The sequence below is a fragment of the Eriocheir sinensis genome, chromosome 3 (assembly GCF_024679095.1).
Source record: "Eriocheir sinensis breed Jianghai 21 chromosome 3, ASM2467909v1, whole genome shotgun sequence".
Taxonomy (NCBI): Eukaryota; Metazoa; Arthropoda; class Malacostraca; order Decapoda; family Varunidae; genus Eriocheir; species Eriocheir sinensis.
The window spans coordinates 22,795,699-22,818,965 of record NC_066511.1 but is presented as its reverse complement, the minus strand read 5'-3'; the positions used below and the strand labels follow the sequence as shown (position 1 = coordinate 22,818,965).

The 23,267-nt window shown below is 39.1% G+C and overlaps 1 protein-coding gene across 2 annotated transcripts; it reads right to left on the bottom strand.

Annotated features, from left to right (window-relative positions):
- Window positions 1-5,098: 5,098 nt before the first annotated feature.
- LOC127006751 (uncharacterized) lies at window positions 5,099-22,289 on the bottom strand. Of its 2 annotated transcripts, XM_050877037.1 has the most exons (13): window positions 22,022-22,289; window positions 20,487-20,566; window positions 19,205-19,291; window positions 18,614-18,743; window positions 18,306-18,419; window positions 16,591-16,701; window positions 13,977-14,098; window positions 13,008-13,143; window positions 12,408-12,601; window positions 9,614-9,666; window positions 9,108-9,299; window positions 8,814-8,916; window positions 5,099-6,675 (listed from the first exon to the last, which is right to left on the bottom strand). In XM_050877037.1, exons 2-13 carry the CDS (start codon window positions 20,560-20,562, stop codon window positions 6,569-6,571), a joined length of 1,425 nt encoding a protein of 474 aa, XP_050732994.1. In that variant the 5' UTR covers window positions 20,563-20,566; window positions 22,022-22,289; the 3' UTR covers window positions 5,099-6,568. The 2 variants fall into 2 exon arrangements, with proteins under 2 accessions (XP_050732994.1, XP_050733000.1); XM_050877043.1 differs by lacking the exon at window positions 20,487-20,566.
- Window positions 22,290-23,267: the final 978 nt, after the last annotated feature.

The window sequence follows — 23,267 nt, the reverse complement described above, 5'->3', positions numbered from 1 at the left end:
CGTTGCTAACGGGTTAATCCAGGTCTGTGACCCCCTGCATTCAGGTTTAAAGGATTTATAATATATATATATATATATATATATATATATATATATATATCTCTATATATATATATATATATATATATATATATATAAATATGTGTGGAATGTGCATGGGAACAGATGTAGAAATAAATGAATGTGTCAGCAATTTACTGAAGATAGAAGTAATGGAATGTTCCTCACCTTAGTTGCCTCATTTGCACCCTTCTTTATCTGCTGATAGTTGGATGCCTGTTGCACCAGATTAAGCAGCTTTTGCGTCAACGTTGCATCAGCCAAAGGGAAGGCCTTGGGATTCACTTCACCTTCACCCTGCAAAGAAGTCAATCAAGATTTTACCTCCCTCCTCTCTCTTCCTCCTTATCTGTATACCTGTCAACAGTTTGCCTGCCTCCCAAATTCTGAGTAAGGAAAGGAACAGTTAATTCATCTATATGTATGTTTTAATATTCACTTGCTCACAGAGGGAGGAGCATATCTATGCATCCCTGTTAGGGGTAAAATTCAATTTGAGTGAACTACTATTTGAAAATTTATATCCCTGTAACCTAACTCGTTCTGTTACTCTGTTCTATTCTATTTTCCTCATTCTTTAAAATTGAGGTTTAGTGTGCCCCAAATTTTACATAATTTTCTTACGACAGAACATGATTTTCTAAATTCCTTAGGTCACAATGTGGCTGCAAAATAAAAATAAAAAATAATACAAGTCATCTGAGTAATGGTGGCAGCAGTGCTGTAGGCCTAAGGCTACCCCGTGCTAGAAGGTCGTAAATGTGTTAATTGTCCATTTACGACCTTCTAGCACGGAGGAGACTGTAGACAAGTAGTCAACCAATTGCTGCTGGAACTGAAAACAAGGGAAATTCTTCTTGCCAGTATTTTCTTGGCTGGTTTTGTTATTTTTTTTTTTTAGGAATTTTCTCATGACATATCTAGCATTAGCACTTCCATAGTGCAATGGTTAGCATGCCTATAGTACTTCCATTTAACACTGGCCGGTGGGGTGTTAGCCGCTGCGGGGTCAGCCCCGCCCCACACCTTGCCACACACCCTCAACACCTCTCACTTCCTTTCATGTCAGCTATTTACTACCTTTAAATGAATTTAATTAAATAATTGGATAATCCAATATGGTCATAGTGTTAAGATCATTTTATTTTTAGGATAATAAAAAAGATTTTGTATAAATACCACAACACTGGACAACACTGGAATACAACGTTGTCAAGGGTTGTGGTATTTATACAAAATCTTTATTATCCTAAAAATGAAACAACCTTCACCCCTTCAACACAAGGACACGTATAATAATAATAATAATAATAATAATAATAATAATAACAGGTTTCTTAATGTATGGCAACTGTAAGGCTGGAAATATACAAATTAAAAATACAATAAACTATAATACTGAATAGGCTACACTAGAGGGGGGGAGAGGGTTGGAGGTGGTTTGGGAGAGCTAAAAATAGAGACAAAAAGGAAAGGGAGGGTGGTGTTAAGGGAGCACAGTAAAATTCTAGTGTTTGCCCATATTCCCCCCTTCCCCCCATACAAGCTTGGGGATCTGGTGGGAATGCGGGGTTTCAGGTGGGGGAGACGAAATCCGTTGCAATCGTGTATTTTTTTAGTGTGTGTGTGTGGGGGGGGGGGTGGGGATAAAAAACCCTAGATCTAGGGAAATTCCCTAAATTTAGGGAATTTTTCCTCCCACCACCACTAAAATAAGCGTTTGCGACGAATTTAGTGTTTCCCATACGGAAACCACGCACTCACTGGATCCCCAAACTTGTTTTGGGAGAGAAGTGTAGTGAACCCACCAAACAATGCTCACCTCACCATCTGGCGTGGCACCGGAGGCCATCTGTGCTCACATAAACCACCTACACCACACTCATGCCCTCTCTAGTAGGTTGTCACCTCATCGCAAGGTTTCTGTCCTCCAAGTAGAGTCCGTGGCACCAAACACAGTGTATCTTCATTGTTCATCACTGACACAAGTAAAACCACCGGCTAGCCGGGATCCGTCCAACGCCATGCCTTAAACAGTACTGCCAGTTGTACAGGAAGTGCAGGCTCTCGAACCTCCTGCCCGAGCTGTTCGAACACGTGAATCCTTACTGACTGGATTCTGAATCTGCTTCACGGGCTCGTGTTCCCAGTATACAAGGTGATTGTGGATACTGACTCCGCGCCTCCAGAATACAATATTGCGCCTCCATATATCATAGTTAAAAAACAAAGTACTTAAAAGTAAAGAAGAAGCCGAATTAATCCCCTTCCCCCAACGATCTTGGGGGACCCGCGTGAACTCGGGGTATTTGGGTGGGGGAGCATATTTAATCTACTCCGACCGAACTTTACGACCTGCTAACGAGGGGGCTTCGCCCCCCTCGACCCCCCTGCTAACCAAGGGGGTGACTTATTTCAAAAGAATCGAGCTGATGGTCCGAGTTGGTTCACCAGGTGGGCCAAGTCGGTAATCGAGAATGGTCCAAGTTGGCAATGGGCCGAGATGGACGCACACGGTTGTGTTAAGTGCGGGACTGACAAGTCAGGCAGGTAGAGCTGCCCTCCTTAGCATGGGGGGGGGGGGGGGGGGTCGAGGGCAAAGCCCCCCATTAATCCAGATCCAGATTAGAAGGGGGGGTCCAGGGGGGTGAAGCCCCCCCACTAACAGTTAGGTTACCAGTTCAGTTGGAGTAGTTTAAATATATTCGACATGCAGTGTGGCCCGTCAAAAATTACGCGGCACAGAACGGATTGGGGGGGTACGCTGAGCATCCAATAACACACCCGATACTCATCAACAGACCAGCTGCGGCGGCTGCTAGGTTATACTGAAATAGATTACAAGAGCATGTGTTAGGGACTCGCCTTACTTTCGAGACTAGGGAATTTTCCTTAATTCAGGAATTTTTCTAGGAAAATTTTGGAAGCCCATTTTTCAGGTATTTTGCCTTCCCCCAAAACCCCGGTTCCCCACAGGTCCCCAGGCTTGTGTTAGGGGGTAGGGGGGGCTGGAGTGGTGGAGGGGGTGGAGAGGTAATTCTCAAGATTTACCCAGCTCAAAAAAAAGAAGTTACTACGAAATCTATTGACTACCTTATCATCTATTTACCAAGCCTGATACCAACCATCGTTCAGTGGCCGTTGGGGGATCCGACGGAGAGCTATCTAACGCCAGGCGGTGTAAACACAGGCTCCTTGTTCCTCGTGGTCGTGTGGTCAGGCTGGCGGGCGCGTGGTGGCCGTGCCGTGGGTGATGCAGACGCCACCCGCTGTTGCGAGAAATACCTCCTCGCGGAAATAAGTCGCTTTAATGTCCACTACGCATGCGCACTGGGAAATACACCGAAGAAAAACATTAATTTGCCTGTTTTTTTTCTAGTTTGTCCGCGTGTGATCTTTGTGATGGTTGATATTGCCGACAAGAAAACAACACACCAGACCAATAGACCAGAAGAGGAAGAACAGAACAGAACAGAACAGGAAGAACTGAGTGAACCAACGTGGGGTAATTCTTTCTATATGCTGCCTATTCGTTCGTTATAAAGCCATCTCTTGATTAAAAGTGTTTATCTGATGCTTATGCCATATATTGGAGCCGAAACATGGCAAGTAAACGATAGCGGTGAGTGAAATATAGAAAAAGTAAGCAAGTTGGACCCCTCTCTGCGAGTTATTTTGCGGCTGCGAGCTGATTCCTACAACATCGCCCGGGCAACGGTTTGCATATTGACCCAAAACTGTCGCACTCACACAGATAACTATATTCATTTATAGTTAATAATTGAATCGTTAATGATCAATGTGTTTTGTGTCACAGTTATGATTCAGTAACCGGAAAATACAAAATTCTGAGTACGAGAATCTGGCAACGCTGGTCCCGGGCGGCGGAAGGGAGGAGGAGGAAGGAAGAAGAGGAAGGAAAATGAAACCAAAAGTTAAAGAAAGGGAAAGGGAAGGAGAAGTATAAGAGGGAAGAAGAGTCTCTTGATAGAGAGTCTCGACATAGGCGACCATGTGTATAAGGCTGCTGGGCGCCATTATTGGCCCTTCGAGCACCGCGCCGACTTTGAACCGAGGTATTAAAAACATAATTTTACCCATTTTGGAAGCGGATTCGGCTGTTTATTAATGTAACAGTGTCTTGCTGCCTAGACTTCGGCTGTAGCAACAGGCCACAGAGGGGATACAAAGTGTATAATTTAACTGCAAGGCCGCTGAGAAGACAGAGGTTATGACAGCAAGACACACACTGCCATTGTGTGTGTCTTGCTGTCATAACCGCCCTTACCTTGACGTCTTATCTAGACGGGTTCCACGAGAAGGGAACCCCACAAGTGCCAACACGCCAGCAGAATGTATATTTGCGTACTGTCTGGAAATCATTGTGAGAGGCACAGCTACAAGGACTGACACAATCGTTAACCTCAGAATGTGTCGTCGATCAAAAAACATTTCGTAAAACCATTGAGTATTTTGAAGCATTCGATCAGGTTTACTCAGGTGATGTTTCTCGAGAGAGAACAGCTTAAGCCTTAAGGGATGGGAGCCTTTCGTCATTGGTGCCTTTGGTAATAAATGTCTATATGTAGAATCATGAGATATCGCTCGAATGACTACTCCATGAGACTGATTCGACATGTATTACCTGCACAGTCCGGCGTCAACACAAACCATACGGGCAAGTGGCACACTACTCAGAACTGGCCAGAAGCCAACCCTGCTCATCGGGTTGCTTCTGTAAAAGCTAATCCTGAGTGGAGGAGGCCAAGAGGACACCCATAGAGTTCGAGGAAGTCGATAGGTCCTGCCAGGAGATACTCAGGATGGGAAGGGGGCCTGCATGGAGACTTGCCTGGAGGGACCATTAACATCATAGGACTCCGTACTCAACACTACTAATCAGGCTTTACTTTTTCACCTTTTATTTTATTTTTCAAATGGAAAGAAACAAAGAACTATTAACCTATGTATACTCTTAATAAGGAATGATGTAATGGGTTAACTATAATCAGTTACATATTTCAGTTAAAATACTAAATAAAAAAATTGGTTTACTTAATTTAGTACAAAATATTATCAAAGCTAGCAACCTTGCATATATACAACGACATTGCAAGATGTAACAAACTCTTAATAAGCAAAACTTATTGGGACTATGTTTTGCAGCAGGAATTTTAAAATATTGATCACAAAAGGAATGTAGAAAATTCAGTATACCATTATTTACATCAAAAGGTGAAATAGAAGCTACATTTAGCAGTGCATGAGATTAAAAGATTAAATCATTATTTGGACATCTCAGAGGAAGTAAATCAACCTCTTGAATCCAGTGACATATCTATATGACATACTACAGCTATAGTCGTGGCACCCAAGTCTGAGGTGTGCAATTTCAGCACCAGGGCTGTTTAATAATTATAATCAGTAATCTTAAAAATTAACAAAACAGCTATCTACAACAGTACTAAGATTCTTAACTCAAAATTGACTATAATGGACTGTACTTGTTATTGTTGCCTGCATATCATTGACAGTGACAACTGTTTCCTATGTGTAGGCAATCAGATAAATATTATCCATGAAATAGGCGCCACAATTATAGTCGCCAATAAAAGGAAACAGGCTTGTAACTTTTCTGTGGTTTGTCATCTTCAGAAAAATTGTTGTGAGTAATTAATCTATGGTGAAGCCTGTTATATTATATTTGTGAGAAAGAAGGGAGAAGAGTGTTGTGTGGCTGTAATCATGGCATGGTGTCGAGAGGAGATATAGTGTCTCTCTCTCTCTCTCTCTCTCTCTCTCTCTCTCTCTCCAGTAATACCTCGGTTCACGAGTGCCTTACTTTACGAGTGTTTTGATTTACAAGCAAAAAAAGTTCACTAAAAATGCCTTGGTTTACAAGCAGTGACTTGGCGTATCAGCATCCTGTTTGTACAAGTCAAAGACGCAAGTGTGGGTTCCCTTTGTTCGTTGAAAGACAAAAGCGCCCAGATCAGAAAATAATGGGAATTGGGTCTCATTCCATTCCCACATGCTTGTGTCTGCTTATGTTTGTGCTCTTGTGTGTGATCTTTGTGTTTTCAGTACTACTGTGTGCATTCATTTTGGTTTACAAGTTTTTTCGTTTGTGAGCAAAATTCCGGAACGAATTAGGCTCATAAACCAAAGTAGGACTGGAGAGAGACAAAGAGTGAGAGGGGGGGGGGGGGTGAAGGAAGAGGGAGGCCTATTTCCCTGGATCCATTCTATAAACATAACCCTGGCTTGAAGGGATTAAGCAAAATTTTCATAAAAGGAATGGAAGACAGCAAAACAAGATGGATGAACACACCAAAAAGGTACCCATAGGTATGGATGATGTAAAAATATATATTTCACATGTGAAAAGGTAGCTACCCCACTTCATTTATATGCACTTTTACACCACTTCTCCCCACTCACGCTTACATCTCCCATACATCTATCTATGTAAAGGAGATGCAAGACACATAATAGCATGCTGATACTTTTATGCCATCCATCGTGGGTCTTCATTGGGCTTTATTATTGTGCCTGTGATTCTTGACTCCTCAGCAGCAAATGTAAGCAAATGGGTTTCTAAAGATACTTCTGGGCCTGCAAAGAGAAAATACAGTGTAAAATAAAAAAGATGATCAAAACTGACATTTGGAAAGCCTACCAAATTCTTTGAAAACCTATCATTGATATTCACAAAGTATGTAAAAAGTAAATCTCAATTCAGTCTCATAGAATAGTCACTGACTTGACTCACTGTCTCTCCATTGACTGATACTCCATACTTCTATAAATACACTTGCTACCAAAACTATCATTTTGTCTTTGTTGCTGTGTCTATCAGCCACAACGACAACACACAAATAAAACAAGCAAATTGAAGATTCTGTTATCTGTCTTTCTGTGCAGGTTTTGGTATGCCATCCTTTTCTTGTGTTGAGCAAGTCTATGACAGCCAAGGGCCAACTCAATCCTTCCCATTATTCATCCTATTTAGACCCTGAGTTGAGGTCTGCACTAAGAAGGTATGTAAAGTTCTTCAAAATCTTAATACCCTCACTATACAAACATAATAGGCTACTCTTTCAATCAAGAATCCTCTAAATTCTTTAACTTTGATTTTGACTTTGAGAACTTTAAGCACTACAGGTCCAGCATCAGAATTCCATGGTTAGGGTTATAGAACCCCAAGCATCTAACATATAGATGAACCACTCTTTCAGAAACAATAACTATAAGTGAATTACTTCACCATGATGCTATGGGTGCTGATGTCTCTCCTGCCATGCAATAGAAAGTTATAAGGACTGGGCTTTCCCCAGGCAATTATATTTTACCTAAATCACTTGTTAGAACTATCACATGGTATTTTTTTTCTGTAACTCTTTACCCTGCATTTATAGGAAACAGTGATGATGATGATGGCAGTTTGTTGATCACTACCCACATTTATACAGTGTTAATATCATTCAGTCTAATCCTGCAGTTTTAGGAGGGTGAAGGTTTGTGATAAGATTTCTCACATGACACGCAACCTCAGTTACTGAAAGAGATATGCGTAGTGGACTGGTTGATCCCTTTCCTTCCATATATAATGATAACACTATAATATAGATCATTATAATAATTTTGCTTATTTCATTCATGGTCTCAAATGATATGTATCACTGGGTATTCAAATTATTTTTTTACGGACTTCAAAATACTTCAAAGTCACGAAATAACACACACACACACACACACCAATATCAGTTTATAAAGGAGGATGCTGGAAAGACCCTTGGAATTCTAGACCAGCTTCTCTGACGAATGTAATAGCTAAGTTTTGCGAAAAACTAATTAAAGCTAAGTAGATGAAATACCTGGAGGAGAACAACAGATTGATGGACAAGCAGATTGGCTTTCGAGGAGGAAGATCATGTACAACGTAATGTAATGTGTTTTTCCTCTCGAGTGAGAGACAGTACAGGAAAAGGATGGTTGGGCAGAGAGAATTTAGTTGAATCTACGGAAACATTCAATAACGTGCCACATAAGAGACTGCTGTGGAAGATTGAAAGCATCAGAAGATTGAGAGGAGGACTTTTGAGATGGATGAAGGATTTTTTGGGAAACAGAGAAATGATGACAGTGATCAGAGATGTAAGGTTCTCATGGAGGAAAGTGATCAGTGGAGTTCAATAAAGGTCAGTACTGGCTCTGGTCATGTTTGCAATTTACATAATGACATGATGGAGGGAGTAAACAGTTACATGAGTTTCTTTGCTGATGATGCCAAGTTACTTAGGAAGATTGAAAGCGGAGAAGATTATGAAGCACTGCGACAGAACCTGGACAGGTTATCGGAGTGGAGTCATAGATGGGAAATAGAATTTAACACCAGAAAGTGCAGTGTGATGGAAATTGGAAAAAGTAAAAAGAGAACTTCAGGTAATTATACAATGGGAAATGAAAGCATTAGGAAAACGTCAATGGAAAAGGATCTGGGAGTAACTGTTTCGGGTAATTTGTCACCAGAGAAACACAGAAACAGAATTGTAAGTGAGACATAAAACCTGGTGAGAAACATAAAAGTTGCTTTTCAGTACTTGAATCGGGAAAAGATGAAGAAACTGATTGTGACAATGATACGCCCAAAGTTGGAGTACACGAGAGAGAGAGAGAGAGAGAGAGAGAGAGAGAGAGAGAGAGAGAGAGAGAGAGAGAGAGAGAGAGAGAGAGAGAGAGAGAGATATTACCTGACAATATCCACCGACTGTCATCTTGTGCAACAGCTTTGACAAAGGCCTCCATCAGGAAATAGTCTGCTCCACTGTGACCCCATCCCTCTGCTGCATTGTTCTGGAAAAATGAAAAGATATTTTTTTGTGGTAGTTGGATTTTCTTTGTATAGAATGAAAACAGATCTTGTTTTGAGAATGTAGTGATGCTTGTTATTACTAGAACATTGTTCATGGATTGCATTAACATGAATACATCATTACATTAAAACAAATGTTTGCACTGAAAGCACTGTCTAGTTCCTAACTGACCTTTTCACATGTGTAGACTTTTGATTTCTTTGATAAAAAGTCAAAATGATGAATTTCGTGCCCTTTTCCATCATCCCAGACTAACTGACCCATGGTGCCATACACTTCAGTCTTCCTGGCGCAGATTCTTTCACTGAAAGCCACCATGGTGAGGGTTGCTGTAGATCCATCTATGAATTCAAAATTTACTACCTGTAAAATCAGTAATAAAATTTTAATACAGTATTATGACATTATAAAATTATGATATAAATTACAGTATTATAAAGTCATCTGCATCTGTTTTTCATTTTATTGGACAAAAAAAGTTTACTATTGGTGTATAATACAAACAGACAATATTTATTTGTCAACCTTGCTGTAATAATATAAAATTTGTGGTACTACTCTGTGTTTTAGGTAGAGCACCTAAGATCTGTGTGTGACAAGTGAAACTATCTTCTTAAGTTTTCTTAATTTCATGCCCTTTGATATTTTAAAAGATGGGAACTCATTTTATTTCTCACCTGGTTATCACAAACATCATTATCAGTTTCGTAAACACACTTTCCGTATGGACCTGAAAAAAAAAATCTTTATTATATTCTTTTCTACTTCATCATTACATTAAGAAAAAACAGGAAAAAATCTTCACTAAACACAGGAAGACTGTAAAAAATAATTTAATGGCAACAGACACACATAGTATCCCTGTAAAATGGGTCAACCTGTTCATGCATAAAGAAATATTTTTCATACAGATTGCAGAAAGGGGACCTTTAGTTACCGTAGTTAAAGAAACCCATGAGAAAACACAGAAGTCCAGATCTTAAGGCTTCAAGCTTGTCAGAGGAATAAGAAAGAATAGACTTACTCTTAACTTGTTAATTTGACAGTCATTGGAAGCTCATAATAAATTAAAATGGAGGGACTGCAAGTTTTTGTAACGCGATTTCAAGGGCCCGGTTAATAAGGTCTAGGGTCAAACAACAAAACAGTGCAGTACACTAAAGATATTTAATTACATAAAAACTATAAAACTGACCAAAACATGACATAAAAGTGAGTGAAATTAAAGCAACTATGGGTTACAAGTGTGTGAAATAAAGCAAGCAAGTTATTTTTAATTTATTTATTTATTTATTTTTTTTTTTTTACATAAGAGGACACGGCTCAAGGGCAATAAAAAGAGTACAAAATAAAAGCCCGCTACTCGCCGCTCCTATAAAAGATAAAAGTAAAGAGTAGCCAAAAGAGAAGTCAATTTTGGGTGGAGAGGTGTCTTGATACACTCTTCTTGAAAGAGGTCAAGTCATAGGCAGGAGGAAATACAGATGAAGGAAGGCTGTTCCAGAGTTTACCAGTGAAGGGGATGAAAGAATGGAGATGCAGGTTAACTCTTGCATAATGGGTTTGGACAGTATAGTGATGAGCATGAGTAGAAAGTCGTGTGCAGCAGGGCCGCAGGACGGGGAGAGGCAAGTTCAGCAGAGCAGTCAGCATGAAAATATCGCTAGAAGATAGAAAGAGAGGCAACCTGGCGGCAGAATTTAAGAGGTAGAAGACTATCAGTAAGAGGAGGAGAGCTGATGAGACAAAGAGCCATAGACTCCACTCTGTCTAGGAGAGCTGTGTGAGTGGAGCTCCCCCACACGTGAGATGCATACTCCATACGAGGGCGAACAAGGCCCATATAAATGGAAAGCATGTGTGCGGGGGAGAGGAACTGACGGAGACGGTACAGAACGCTCAGCCTCAAGGAAGCTGATTTAGTGAGAGAGGAGATGTGAAGTTTCCAGTTGAGATTTTGAGTTAAGGATAGACTGAGGATGTTTAGTGTTGAAGAAGGTGATAGCTGAGTGTTGTCGAAGAATAGGGGATAGATATCTGGAAGATTGTGTCGAGTGGATAGGTGGAGAAACTGTGTTTTTGAAGCGTTGAAGGACACCAGGTTCTTCTTGCCCCAATCGGAAATAACAGTAAGGTCTGAGGCTAAGCGTTCTGTACCCTCCAGCCTGGAATCATTTAGTTCCTGTTGAGTGGGTCTTCTGTTAAAAGAAGTTGAGTAATGCAGAGTGGAGTCATCAGTGTAAGAATAGATAGGACAGTTCGTTTTGGAAAGAAGATCATTAATGAACAACAGAAAGAGAGTGGGAGATAGGACAGAGCCCTACGGGGCACCACTGTTAATAGGTTTAGGGCAAGAACAGTGACCGTCTACCACAGCAGAAATAGAACGATCAGAAAGGAGACTGGAGATAAAGGTACAAAGAGAAGGATAGAAACCATAGGAGGGTAGTTTGGAAAGCAAAGATTTGTGCCAGACCCTATCAAAGGCTTTTGATATGTCCAGCGCAATAGCAAAGGTTTCACCGAAACGGCTAAGAGAGGATGACCAAGAGTCAGTTAGGAAGGCAAGGAGATCACCAGTAGAACGCCCCTTGCGGAACCCATACTGCCGATCAGATAGAAGGTCAGAAGTGGAAAGGTGCTTTTGAATCTTCCGGTTAAGGATTGATTCAAAAGCTTTAGATAGACAAGAAAGTAAAACTATAGGGTGGTAGTTTGAGGGATTGAATTGGTCACCCTTCTTAGGTACAGGCTGTATGAAGGCGTGCTTTCAGCAGGAAGGAAAAGTAGATGTTGACAAGCAGAGGCGAAAGAGTTTGACCAGGCAGGGTGTCAGCATGTCAGGTCTAAATACAATCACACATGCACCCCACTCTGGCATTAAACCAAATAAATTTCCAAGAGGATACACAATACTGGCCAACTCACTACAGAGCCCTCACTCTGGCCAAAGCAGGGAACACAGCACAATCACTATCATTTACTCCTAACTTAAACTACACACTGCACCCTACCTGGTCCACCGTACAAAAACTGCAGCCCAAATCGTCACAACATTGTGTCCCAAGCCAGAGATCACCCTTTCCATATATATTGAGGAGGCGTGTCACTATCGCCACCTGACCACTCCTGAGTCAACACTCCACCCCCCCCCCCCCCCCACACACACACACACTCCTGAGCGAGGCACATTCAAATAATGATTTGTCCACAAGTTCAACAGTCCCACACATATCATCACTCCCAATACATTGCCACCACTACTACTACTACTACTACTACTACTGCTACTATTTTTTTTTACTACTACTACGTAAAAGGTACCTCCACCCATGTTTATTTACTACTACTACTACTACTACTACTACTACTACTACTACTATCACTAATACTGTTACTACATGAATCCCCTCAAGGAGCTCATCTCAACTGTACAACTAATTTCATATAATTCAAACATGTCAGTCTCACCTGTATCAATGGCTTCTTTTAATTTTTGCAAATATCCACCAGGAGCGTCTTCAATGTCACACACAACACTCATTGGCCAACGAGGCCTTTCTGGAGCTGGGTCTAGGTAGATTTTTTTAGCTGAGTAAGGACATGTAGCCTCCACTGGACACTGTAGACATCGAGTTCCACCACCAGCAGGTTTTTTCTCTTGCCTACGGTAAATTATTGAGTGTAGATGTACCAGATATGCAAATTTATTCCATACCAATTATCTTGTCATGAGGGAATTGTCACTTTTTTAAACACATGCAAAACTAATCTGTTTGGAATAAATATCCCCCCACCCCAGGATTCAAACCCAGACCCTCCAATTAGAGGTCGACTCTAGCATCAAGCAGAGGGTACTGCATCTCTATCTCTATTTATTTATTTATCTTCGTATATTATCAATGTCCTGTTCCCATCTCTCCTTTAGGGGAAAACAAGTCAGGCAATGATAGTGTAGATAATCTTGTTTCATAACATGTTTTTATTCTGTTAATTTTTTTTTTAGTCAGTCTTGTCCAAGATAATTTTGGAATATTTGTCAGTCTTAAATTATGCTTACTCATTACTTACCTGAAGTGGTGCAGGGATCCAAATGATGACATTTTGGTACATTTTTTGTTACCCATCCAATATGCAATGAGGTCAACATCATGACAACATTTTGCCAACAACGAGAAAGTGCTCTTCTTTGTATTTCTCCAGTTCCCTGAAAATATATGCTAGTTGGTATTTAAGTTCTAAAAATCAACCAGAGGAATCACTTATAATATGCTATGTGTTATGTGTATGCGAGTTGCACAGCTTTGTAATGGCCCAGTGTAGTGGTCTGAGACATAGATAAAGTCCTGAAAAGACCTTAGTCACAGAGTACTGGTTTGATACTAAAGTGTCCACCTCCCAATTTGGGGCCCAGGTTTATATCTCAAGTGAAATGTTGGGAAAAAGATTTATTCTTGTGAATAGATAAAATGGGTCCCTTCTTGTGCTGTGTTTCCCCAGGCAGCATATAGTCACTGTAATAGTGTCTGCCTTGTGTCTCAAGGGCCTGAGTTTGAATCTTGGGCAGGTTGTTGAAAAAATATATTATCCCAAGGAGATCAATTTCTCATGTGCTTCAAGAAACGGTAATCCCCCATGACAACTTAAATGAAGAAATTTAATCTAATCATGAAGCTTTTGAAGTTGCTATTTTTCATGGCATGACTACTATTTATTGTCTACCTATTAACTGGCTTAATACGACTGTATACATATATTTTTTTCTGAGGAAGAATAGCTTGACTATAGATATGCAACCTAGTTATATTATAGCTGAAAGTTTTTATGATTTTGTTTTCTAATGCATTCCAGTGCCAGTATGTAATGTGAAGTATGTGAGACAAGGCTGCCACTTGACTGGTCAAATTCAAACTTGACTGCATGTGAGAACTAAAAATTTGCATGATATTATTTCCATAATTATGTAAAAAAAATATTTAAAAGTATTTGTTAGTTTCAGACAAGACACTAACATAAGAAATATTTTGTAAAGCACAGTACCTCGAACAAAAGAATGAGCGAAATGCCAGAATCCTACTGGTTCTGTGTGGTTAATGTTGACAACCTCTCCAATGATGCCTGAATCAATCAACTCCTTCAGTTTTTTAGCCGGAGGATAATACCTAAAAGTAAAGAAGGGTTATAGAATTAATATTATTTCAGTAAGTGATTCTAAAATTTAATATACTCAGTTTCTTGCTACTTGCTGCCAGTCATTATTTGTAAAACTTTATAATACCTTTTGGGAGAGAGGTAGATTAAAAAAAAAGTAAATAAAGAGCAATAAAGCTGTGCAGTAGAATACTTACTTCTTACTTCTTTAGGAACATCTTAATTATTATAAATAACTAGTGAACTCTGGCTAGTATTGTCTCATTATTATAAGCCTCATTCCTTCCTTGAACTCAGAGTCTAAAAATTTCAACATCAGGGTTTGAAAATGAGAACAGATTTACTCCCATACATATTTGCCCAGTACACCCAACATTTGATGGCTAGTTGAGAACCTAAGGAGCTTTTTTTTTTTTTTTTTTTTTTTTTTTTTTAGCAAAAACAGCACAAAAAGTAAAAAAAAAAAAAAAAAAAAAAAAAAAAACTAAAAGAATCCTAAAAGATCAAAAGAGGTGGCGAAAGATAAGCAGGAGAGGTGATAAAGAAGTCTCCAAGGGTTGAAAGAGTTGGTTCAAGTCGAAGGCAGGAAACAGAGGAAGAAGAGAGTGTTCTGAGTTATAGATGAATTGAGGATGGATGAAAGAGAATTGAAGTTGTTGTGGTTACAGGGTTTGGGTTGACAGTATATGGATGAGCATGAGAGAAAGTCGAGTGCAAGCGGGGGGGGGAGGGAGGGAGGAGCAGTGCAGAAGAAGTCAGAGTTCAGGCAGCGGTGGAAATATAAAGAGAGAGAGAAGAGAAGAGAGGCATTAAGAAAGAGAAGAAGAGGTAGAGTATGAGGAGGAGGAGGAGGAAGACTGAGGAGAGCCTTTGCTTCCCCTCCACTCTGTCCAGAAGTGAATCTGTGAGTGGGCCCCCCACACATGAGATGCATACTCATGCAGGGGGCGGACTGGGCCCTGTATATGGAGGCAAGAAGGCAGGGAGACGGTACAGAACGTACAGCCAGCCCAGCCCAGGGAAGCTGTAAGAGTAGAGATGAGATATGTTTCCAGTTGAGATTGATTTTTTGAGGATGTTTAGTGTTGAGGAAAGTGTTTGGCTGGGTTGGGGAAGGAGTGGTGGTGGGGATGTGGTTAAGAATAGGGAGTGATTGGGGGAAGTGTGTGAACTGTTTTAGGTGTTTTTTTGTTTTTGAAGGAGACTGCCCCCTTCTTCCTAAAATAATATAATAAAGTAGTAAATGGCTATAAGCCTCCAGCCTTAGTCGTTAAGTTCCGTAAGGTTCCTGAATTATTAAAAGAAGTGAATAAAAGGAAGGAATCATCATGGAAGGAATAGATGGAACAGTTAGGAAACAGAAGAAAAGATCATCATCAGACAAAGAGAAACAGAAAAAAGGACAAGAAAGAGTGGGACACTAGACATACCACTGTTTAGATTTAGGGAAGAACAGTCTACCACGGCAGACATAGAAATAGTCAGAGAAAGAAGGGAAAGAGAGATAACAGGTACAGAGAAAGGGTAGAGGAGGGTAGAGGGTAGTTTAAAGAAAGATTTGTGCCAGACCCTATCAAAAAGATTGATATGTGTCCAAATAACAAAAATTTCCGAGAAAAAAAGTAAGAGAGGATGACCAAGAGTCAGTTAAGAAGGCTAGGAGATCACCAGTAGAACGCCCCTTGCGGAACCCATACTGGCGATCAGATAGAAGGTCAGAAGTGGAAAGGTGCTTTTGAATCTTACGGTTAAGGATTAAAGTCTGATGCATGCTGTGGCTCTGCTTTCACTTCACTTACAGAAGGAAGGAAGGAGGTTGTGGAAGGAGGAGAAAAGCACGCTTGGAAGTGAGAGAATGGAGGTTGAGGAGGGGTGGAAAGAGAGAGAAAGGAGGTTGGTGAGGGAAGGAAGAAGAAGAATGTGATGGAGGGGTGACTCCTAGTGCATCAACTCAATACAAGTCACAAGTTAATGTGACATCCCAAGATAACCTGCTACAATAGCTCATGGCAGCTTCTTTGTGAGAAAGGTAGCACTCTTTTGTAATTCTAGCACAACTATGGTTTTATCTACCCAGCTTGAGAAGATTTTTTTAATCACCTTTTGTGGGGCTCATATTCGCAAAAGAAAATATATAAGGCAAAGGTGGAGAGACAGCCTCCCACCTCAGTGATGACTGAAGTGAGACAGAACAGAAGAGTGAGACAGACAGAAGTCTGAAGCGAGACCATTGGATAATACACATTGTCATTCACAGCAAAAGTCAACTGTGAGTGTAGTGCTCATGCCTTCATAATACAATAAGAATAAGAATAAATGATATTTAATCGAAACAAGAGTACTACCATAATCAAAGTGAAAGTGTGGATCATGCCTAATATTACTCTTACAAATACAAATAACATTTTAAAAGAAATTGTGATGCTTTGAGGAGTAGAAGACAACAGTCTCTATATAAGATAATGATGATAACAGCTTCTACATGAGACTACAAGTAACTTACCGTAAAACATGACACACAGCTAATATAACACCTGCATCTTTGCAGGCTTTATATATGGAACAACAGTCTTCTGCAGTCACTGCCATAGGTTTTTCCAGCAAAATATGGTAACTGTAAATATAAGACAAATTTAGACAATTGAAATATGTTGTATTTATATAATTTTGGAGGTCCATTAAGAATCTTATACCTAGTAGATATGTTATGGGGGGTATTTCCACTTGAAACACATGAGAAATTAATCTATAAAGAATAAAAAATTTCCAACAATTCTCCTGGGATTCCAACCCAGGCCCCTGAAACAGGAGGTAGACACGCTAGTGTTGAGCAAAAGAGTACCCCCATGGCTTAAGGCCTTTTTGAATCTTTCTCAGCATCTTTGATTATTACAAACTTTGAAATAGTTATGCAGATTTGTTGCTAGGCACATTAACCACTGTACCTTAAGGGTTGTCCATAAATTATGTAATATATTTTGCCCCTCCCACTAAATATTACTATGTATACTCTTTTCCCGATGAACCCCCCTCTCTATTTCAAAACATGTTTACCTATTGGTTTTATTATTTATAGGTTGGCCTCTCCTCTTCCTTCAGCAGAGTAATAGTTTCAGTCCAAAATTTTCTTGTTACTCCTCTTCACATTTTTCTTGGGTAGCAAAACCTGTAACTCCTCCAGTAGACACACCCCATCTATTTTTTACCCTGCCTAGGGAAATACACAACACAAGAAAGGATGCCCACCACTATGCCAGCACTGTTATGGAGGGATTGCCACTTTTGAAAGTAGTAGGCCTACATGAAAAATTTATCTATTTTGGGATAAATAGTTTTTCCAACAACCCACCCAGAAATTGAACCTGGGTCCTTGAGGTGTAGGATGGACACTGGTGTCAAGCTAAAGGGTTCCCCTTGGCTCAAGGAGTTCAGTGTCCTTATCTGTATCTTGGACCATTACATTTACCGTATATAGCTTATTAGCTAACTGGTTAGTCATTGATTGTACATAGATGCAATCATCTATAGTGCAAGAAACTATACACCGAATACAAAGTTTACTTGATAAAAGGTAAATAAATAATTGTTCTAACCACCAGATTTGGTATGCACTGACCAGTGAGTAAAATACTAATTACACATTGTGAATGTTATGCATTCACGCATGGGGATTCAAGCTTCTTTGTATTTGCCCTGCAAAACCCTTTCTTATATGCTTAAAGATAATTAAATTTAGAAAGTATATAAATCTTATGCATCATGAAGACCCCCTCTTCCCCTGTAATGCTTAGTAACTTCCCAGACATTTACCTACCTGAAAGGATATCATATATTTTATGGGTGACAGTGTGACCCCCTAGGAAAACCAATTTAAAAATGAGATGAAAGGGAAAACCTTCTGATGTCAGAGTGTAAATGAATATAAGGGAGTTGAAACCAAAACCAAGTAATGATAAGATACAAATTAATACCAATAATAATATGGAATATATTTCTGATGAACTAAAAAAAATATTAAGTGACAAATCAATTTAATAATGATTGCAAGAGAAGGCAATGTAAATGAAAGTATTAAGTACATTGTAAGGTGATTGTTTTTCAGATCAGTGTGTCAAGTGAATATTTGAATGTAGGATCTGTATCCTTCTTAGCACCAGAAATGAGCTAATAATGCGAGGCAATGATAAAATATCTAGTGTCACTTTTATTATAACATACCCTTTTTTAGCAAGTGCAACAGCTGGTCCAAAATGCTGCTGGTCTTGAGTAGCAATGATGGCACAATCAGCTAGTTTTTCTTCTGCTGCCAAGGACTGCCACCCTGTATAACAACTAGCAGTGCATATAATATTAATCCAGTTGTTTCTGCAGAGCTGTAGGTATTGCATTATTGCCAAATTACAAATCATATCAGCTCAATATATGTGGCTAAATAGTTGTGTAAATTATTTTGCCTCTATGACATGCAAGGAATACAAAGATGTTCAAAGCAAAATTAATTATATTTAACAGTATTTATAACTCACTGTTGCTGAGGTATAGAGTGCTTTTTCTGCATAAAGTGACGAACATGTTCTCTTGGTTCAGCCACCCCTACCACTTGAAGAAGGTCAGGAAACTGTTCAGCATATCTTGCATAATTCTTTCCTCTGTTACCTATGAATAATTTAAGCATAACAATTAGGGTAACTTAGCTCATTCTGAAACATCTGTCGTGAAACAAAAAGCCATATTTTCCATTTTTACAAAACATAAAACACTTCTTTGTTAAAATTCTTAAAAATGTTATGACACCAATATTACTTACTCTAAGAATACACAGACATTGCATTATGTATTGACTCACCCACTCTTCATCTCCATTCCTAAGATTCTCCCCAAATTAAATACAGTATAAATCCCCTTCCTGTTTTTAAATCCTACCAATAATCCAAGCAGGAAGCAAGTACATTAAGAAGTACAGTTCCCCAGTACATATATTGGTAGTTGGAATGATCTAGGCTCTAGATGAAGAGACTATACATAGTAGCAAAGACCATCCAAAAGTTTAAAGATATACTGGATAAAAGAAAATATGGAGAATTTGGTTAACTTATATAATCCAAGCAAGTACGCACCTACACCAATTACAACAGTGGTCACCTTCCTATGGGCTGGGGTAGTAGCAGGGAGGTCATTAACCCCAGTGGAATCGCCCATGTTCTCTGTAACAGATAGCGATGTAATAGTTCACCCATTTATCTACATGAAAGCATCAGCCAGACATCATTACTGATTTACAAAATATGACCACCAAAATGACATTGGTGTTTTAACATGATTTTGATATTAAACTAAAAGAAAGATGCTTAAAACATATTGGTTTCAATTTAGGAAGATAAGTGCCAGAAAACAACAAATGCAGCTTCAGAGGTGTTGCACTGCTTCTCTTTTTAAATATTGAGTCTCTGTAAGGTCATCATGCAAAGGCAGGGTGAGGAATAAAAAATTTCATGCCATATGGCCCCTCTGACAAGTCTTCTAAGCAACAATAGTTAAAGAGCTAGGAGCCAATAACTCATTACCTCTTCCTCCTTCATAGGAGCTTCTTTCCTCTTAACCCCCTTTCAGGACAGCCAGCAAAACAGAGAGACATGTATTAATTCCCAAATCTCAGGAAACATTCAGGTTCAGCTCTACCTAAGTGAAATGATTATTGCTTCCATAACCATTTCTGGAACTTATTCTTGATCAACCGCACTACTCCGGAAAAAGTAACGCACTACCGCAACTGCACTACTGATTTTTCAGTACCGCGCCCACCTATATATATATATATATATATATATATATATATATATATATATATATATATATATATATATATATATATATATATATATATATGTATATATATATATATATATATATATATATATATATATATATATATATATATATATATATATATATATATATATATATATATATATATATATATATATATATATATATATATATATATATATATATATATATATATATATATATATATATATATATATATATATATATATATAAATATATATATATCTATATATAAAACCAGCAATATGTGTTGTGTGCCCTACCATGAGACACACAACACAAAGATTTTCTTGTCTAAATAGTTCTTATATTTTCAACAGTCCAAGTAAAGTGTGCGGCCTAGGCCGGTAGTCGGCGCGCAGCCTACCCAGCTGTTCATCCTTTCTTTCGGTATGGTCGATAAATGAGTAGCCTACCTGAAGAAACCTGGGAAAGGTAAACTGTGGTAGCCCAGACGGGCGGCGTCACACAGGGCAAATTTCTCCCAACATGTTGCTCGTTTTCGTTGGTGATATCGCCAACCAACAATGTTGTGCATCACACTGTACTGACCTTTTTTGAAATGTGTTGACGCCGCGCTCCAACAACAACAAACACCACGCCAGCATCTCTCCAGCCACTTTACCATGAATCTGAAGGATATTGAGGTTTTAGAAGATTGTGCTGCTACTTGCACTCCTTGCACACTTCAGCAAATCTTTGTCGTGGAAGTACGTGTTTTCCATCTCAACAGTTTGTTTACTTCGCGCCAGGCAACAGACTCCACCCAGCATACCATCACCAATGCTGGGCGCGTCACTTTTTCTGAGGGTTTTGCGTCACATGCGCCGTGCACGTACTGCACGGTCTGCACCACTTCTTTGGAGGGTATTGTGCCATGCGCCTCTGCACCACTTTTCAGGACCAAAAAATTGCGTCATGACTTTTGCGTCACCGCGCCACTGCACCATTTTTAGTTAAGTGAACTATCAATCAATCAACACTTAAATAATGTAGTGCGTCACCAAAAAAATAACTTATAAATACTGTAAAATAATATAAAACTATTGTATAAGTCCCAAAATATATCAATTTTATTCAAAATACAGTTTTACACTTTTGAAAAACAAAATTACTAAGTACATGTCACAGTTTAATGAGTCTAGTAGTTTACAAACAGACGATCGAACGGTCCAAAAAAATATATATCTCGCACCGTCTCTGTCTATTTAATCTTTACTCTTTTCTTTTACTCCATCTCCAGATTCTCCTCCTCCATGTCCTTCTTCATTTCCTTGAAACCCTTTTTTTTTCGGGAGTGTCGCAAAAAGTGGCGATTTTTTACCATTTCGAGTGTTGGTTTTCGAGCCCTGTCGTTGATTAAAAAATATAGCCCTTTCATTTTGCCGTCGATTGATACCAAAAAGTTTTCTGTAGCCCCAGAAATAAGGGAGTTATGGCGATTCGCACCAAAGCGGTTGATTTTCCAAAATTCGCGGCGGAATGACAAGGACGCCGCAAAATCAAAAGAGTAAGCCGTCCATTACTTGAGATGTCACTGATCTTAGTTATCGGCAGTGCAACTTTAGGGTATGCATGCTCCAAGAGCAAATTTCCATACGTTACAGAGAAAAAAAAATACCAGATATACCAATATTTTATCACTTTAACTCGCAAATCAGTCACCTAGCTGTGATAGGAAAATAAAAAAAGGCACTAATGAGTAGCTATCCATGGTTCTAAAATGCTAAGGGGAAACGTCCCACCCCAGGAACATTTAAGTTGGTAGTCTTTGCCGCGTTCATTGGATCTTGGCCCTTGGGTGACAAACAACCACGCCCAGTCCGATTTTTTAACAGCACCCTGCCACACATTAAGATGACCTTAATTTATCACTTTTTTCAACATAATTACTTAGTTTCACAGTTAATTTCAATGTTAGCTCTCAAATATAACATTATGGCACTTCCTCCTTGGGTGGTATAGCAATGAGCATCCAGGTCAATGATCGAGGAGTTGCATCATATGATATAAAACAGGCACCCTTGAAATGCATGTATGATAGTTCATGTCAATCAAAGATGAAGTCTTACAATTAAAGAACTTACCGTGAGCAGAGGCTGCTTTGCACCTTGTTTTCATTGTGATTTAGTGCGTTATTATTATTTGCAAGTGGTGTGACAGCTCTTAAGGGTCGGACTTTCAGCTGAGGAAAGCGAGTTGGCACTGGCAGCTTCCGCGCTCTCGCCTCTCTGAGGTAATGACAGCGGAGTTGGTTGCACTACTCGTCAACCCTTGTTATGATATGGATTTATATGATGAATGTGCGGGTTTCTTCGCAACGACCTTGCAGTTGGTGACGAAGGAATAGGGGTAAGGGGGACGGAAGCTTGATTTTGAAGTATATCAGGAAACTATTTCCTGAAATTGGGAGTATCTGGTGATGCAAGTGTGTGTTTCCTAATACTAGATTAAAAGTGTGTTATGGCGTCACAACTGCTGATAAGCGTAATCGTCTACCGTTTACTGCAAAGTCTTGATGGTCGTGCTCAAGGATTCTAGGGTACACATAAATCTCTAGACTGTTTCTTTGTACTGTATGATATATATGTGTTGAATTTTCGGCACAATGATAACTCTGGGCTTAGAGGCCCTATCCAAAGGGTCTAGCGGCCGGGTCCGTGTTGCAAGTGTATTTGCCCTTTTTTCATTAGTCTAGTGATTTCCCGAAACCAGAAAACAATAAGATGTGAGTTATCATCCTTGCTCTGAACCAAACGAAGCACGACAAATATTAATTTCAAAGATAAAAGAAGCGACTACTTGGCTCATTTATTAGATCGTATTGATATTTGTTACACATGTTTTATTTATTTCTCATTAATTAATTTACAAAACTTGATATGGTTCATATTGGTGTGGTTTGTGAATGATTGAACCAAAATGGTGAAATGCTTGCTGAGTTTCTAAATAATAATAATCTATTTCGCTCAGCGTGATTAATTTTTTTTTAAAAACGAATGAAATTGGAAGATGAAAGCTGTGACGAACGATGCAAGAGATAATGGGAATTAGATCATAGTACTGTACTTTAATACGTATATTATTTGTTTTTATAACTTCTATTATATCATTATATGGTTCATGAAAAAAGCTAAAAAATATAATATTTACTTACATGTATAGGCATATGTGTTCACAAGTAAGATTTTTGCCATGCCGCCCTTTTCTCCGTGTATTTAAGATCAAGATATCTAAAATTTATGTTTATCGAACCTTGACTGAAATGAATGGAAGTTTTCGCTATAAGCAGAAATTCTCTTTGTATTGCATAGGGGCTTTACTTGTTACGTT

Bases quoted from the DNA above. Each gene is read 5' to 3' on its own strand.
- LOC127006751 (XM_050877037.1), bottom strand. From the start codon at position 20,562: ATGGTAAAGTGGCTGGAGAGATGCTGGCGTGGTGTTTGTTGTTGTTGG. The intron at 19,292-20,486 runs GTCAGTACAGTG...TATCTGTTACAG, and splicing joins GTCAACACATTTCAAAAAAG to AGAACATGGGCGATTCCACT. The intron at 12,602-13,007 runs GTAAGTAATGAG...AATTTACCGTAG, and splicing joins GGATCCCTGCACCACTTCAG to GCAAGAGAAAAAACCTGCTG.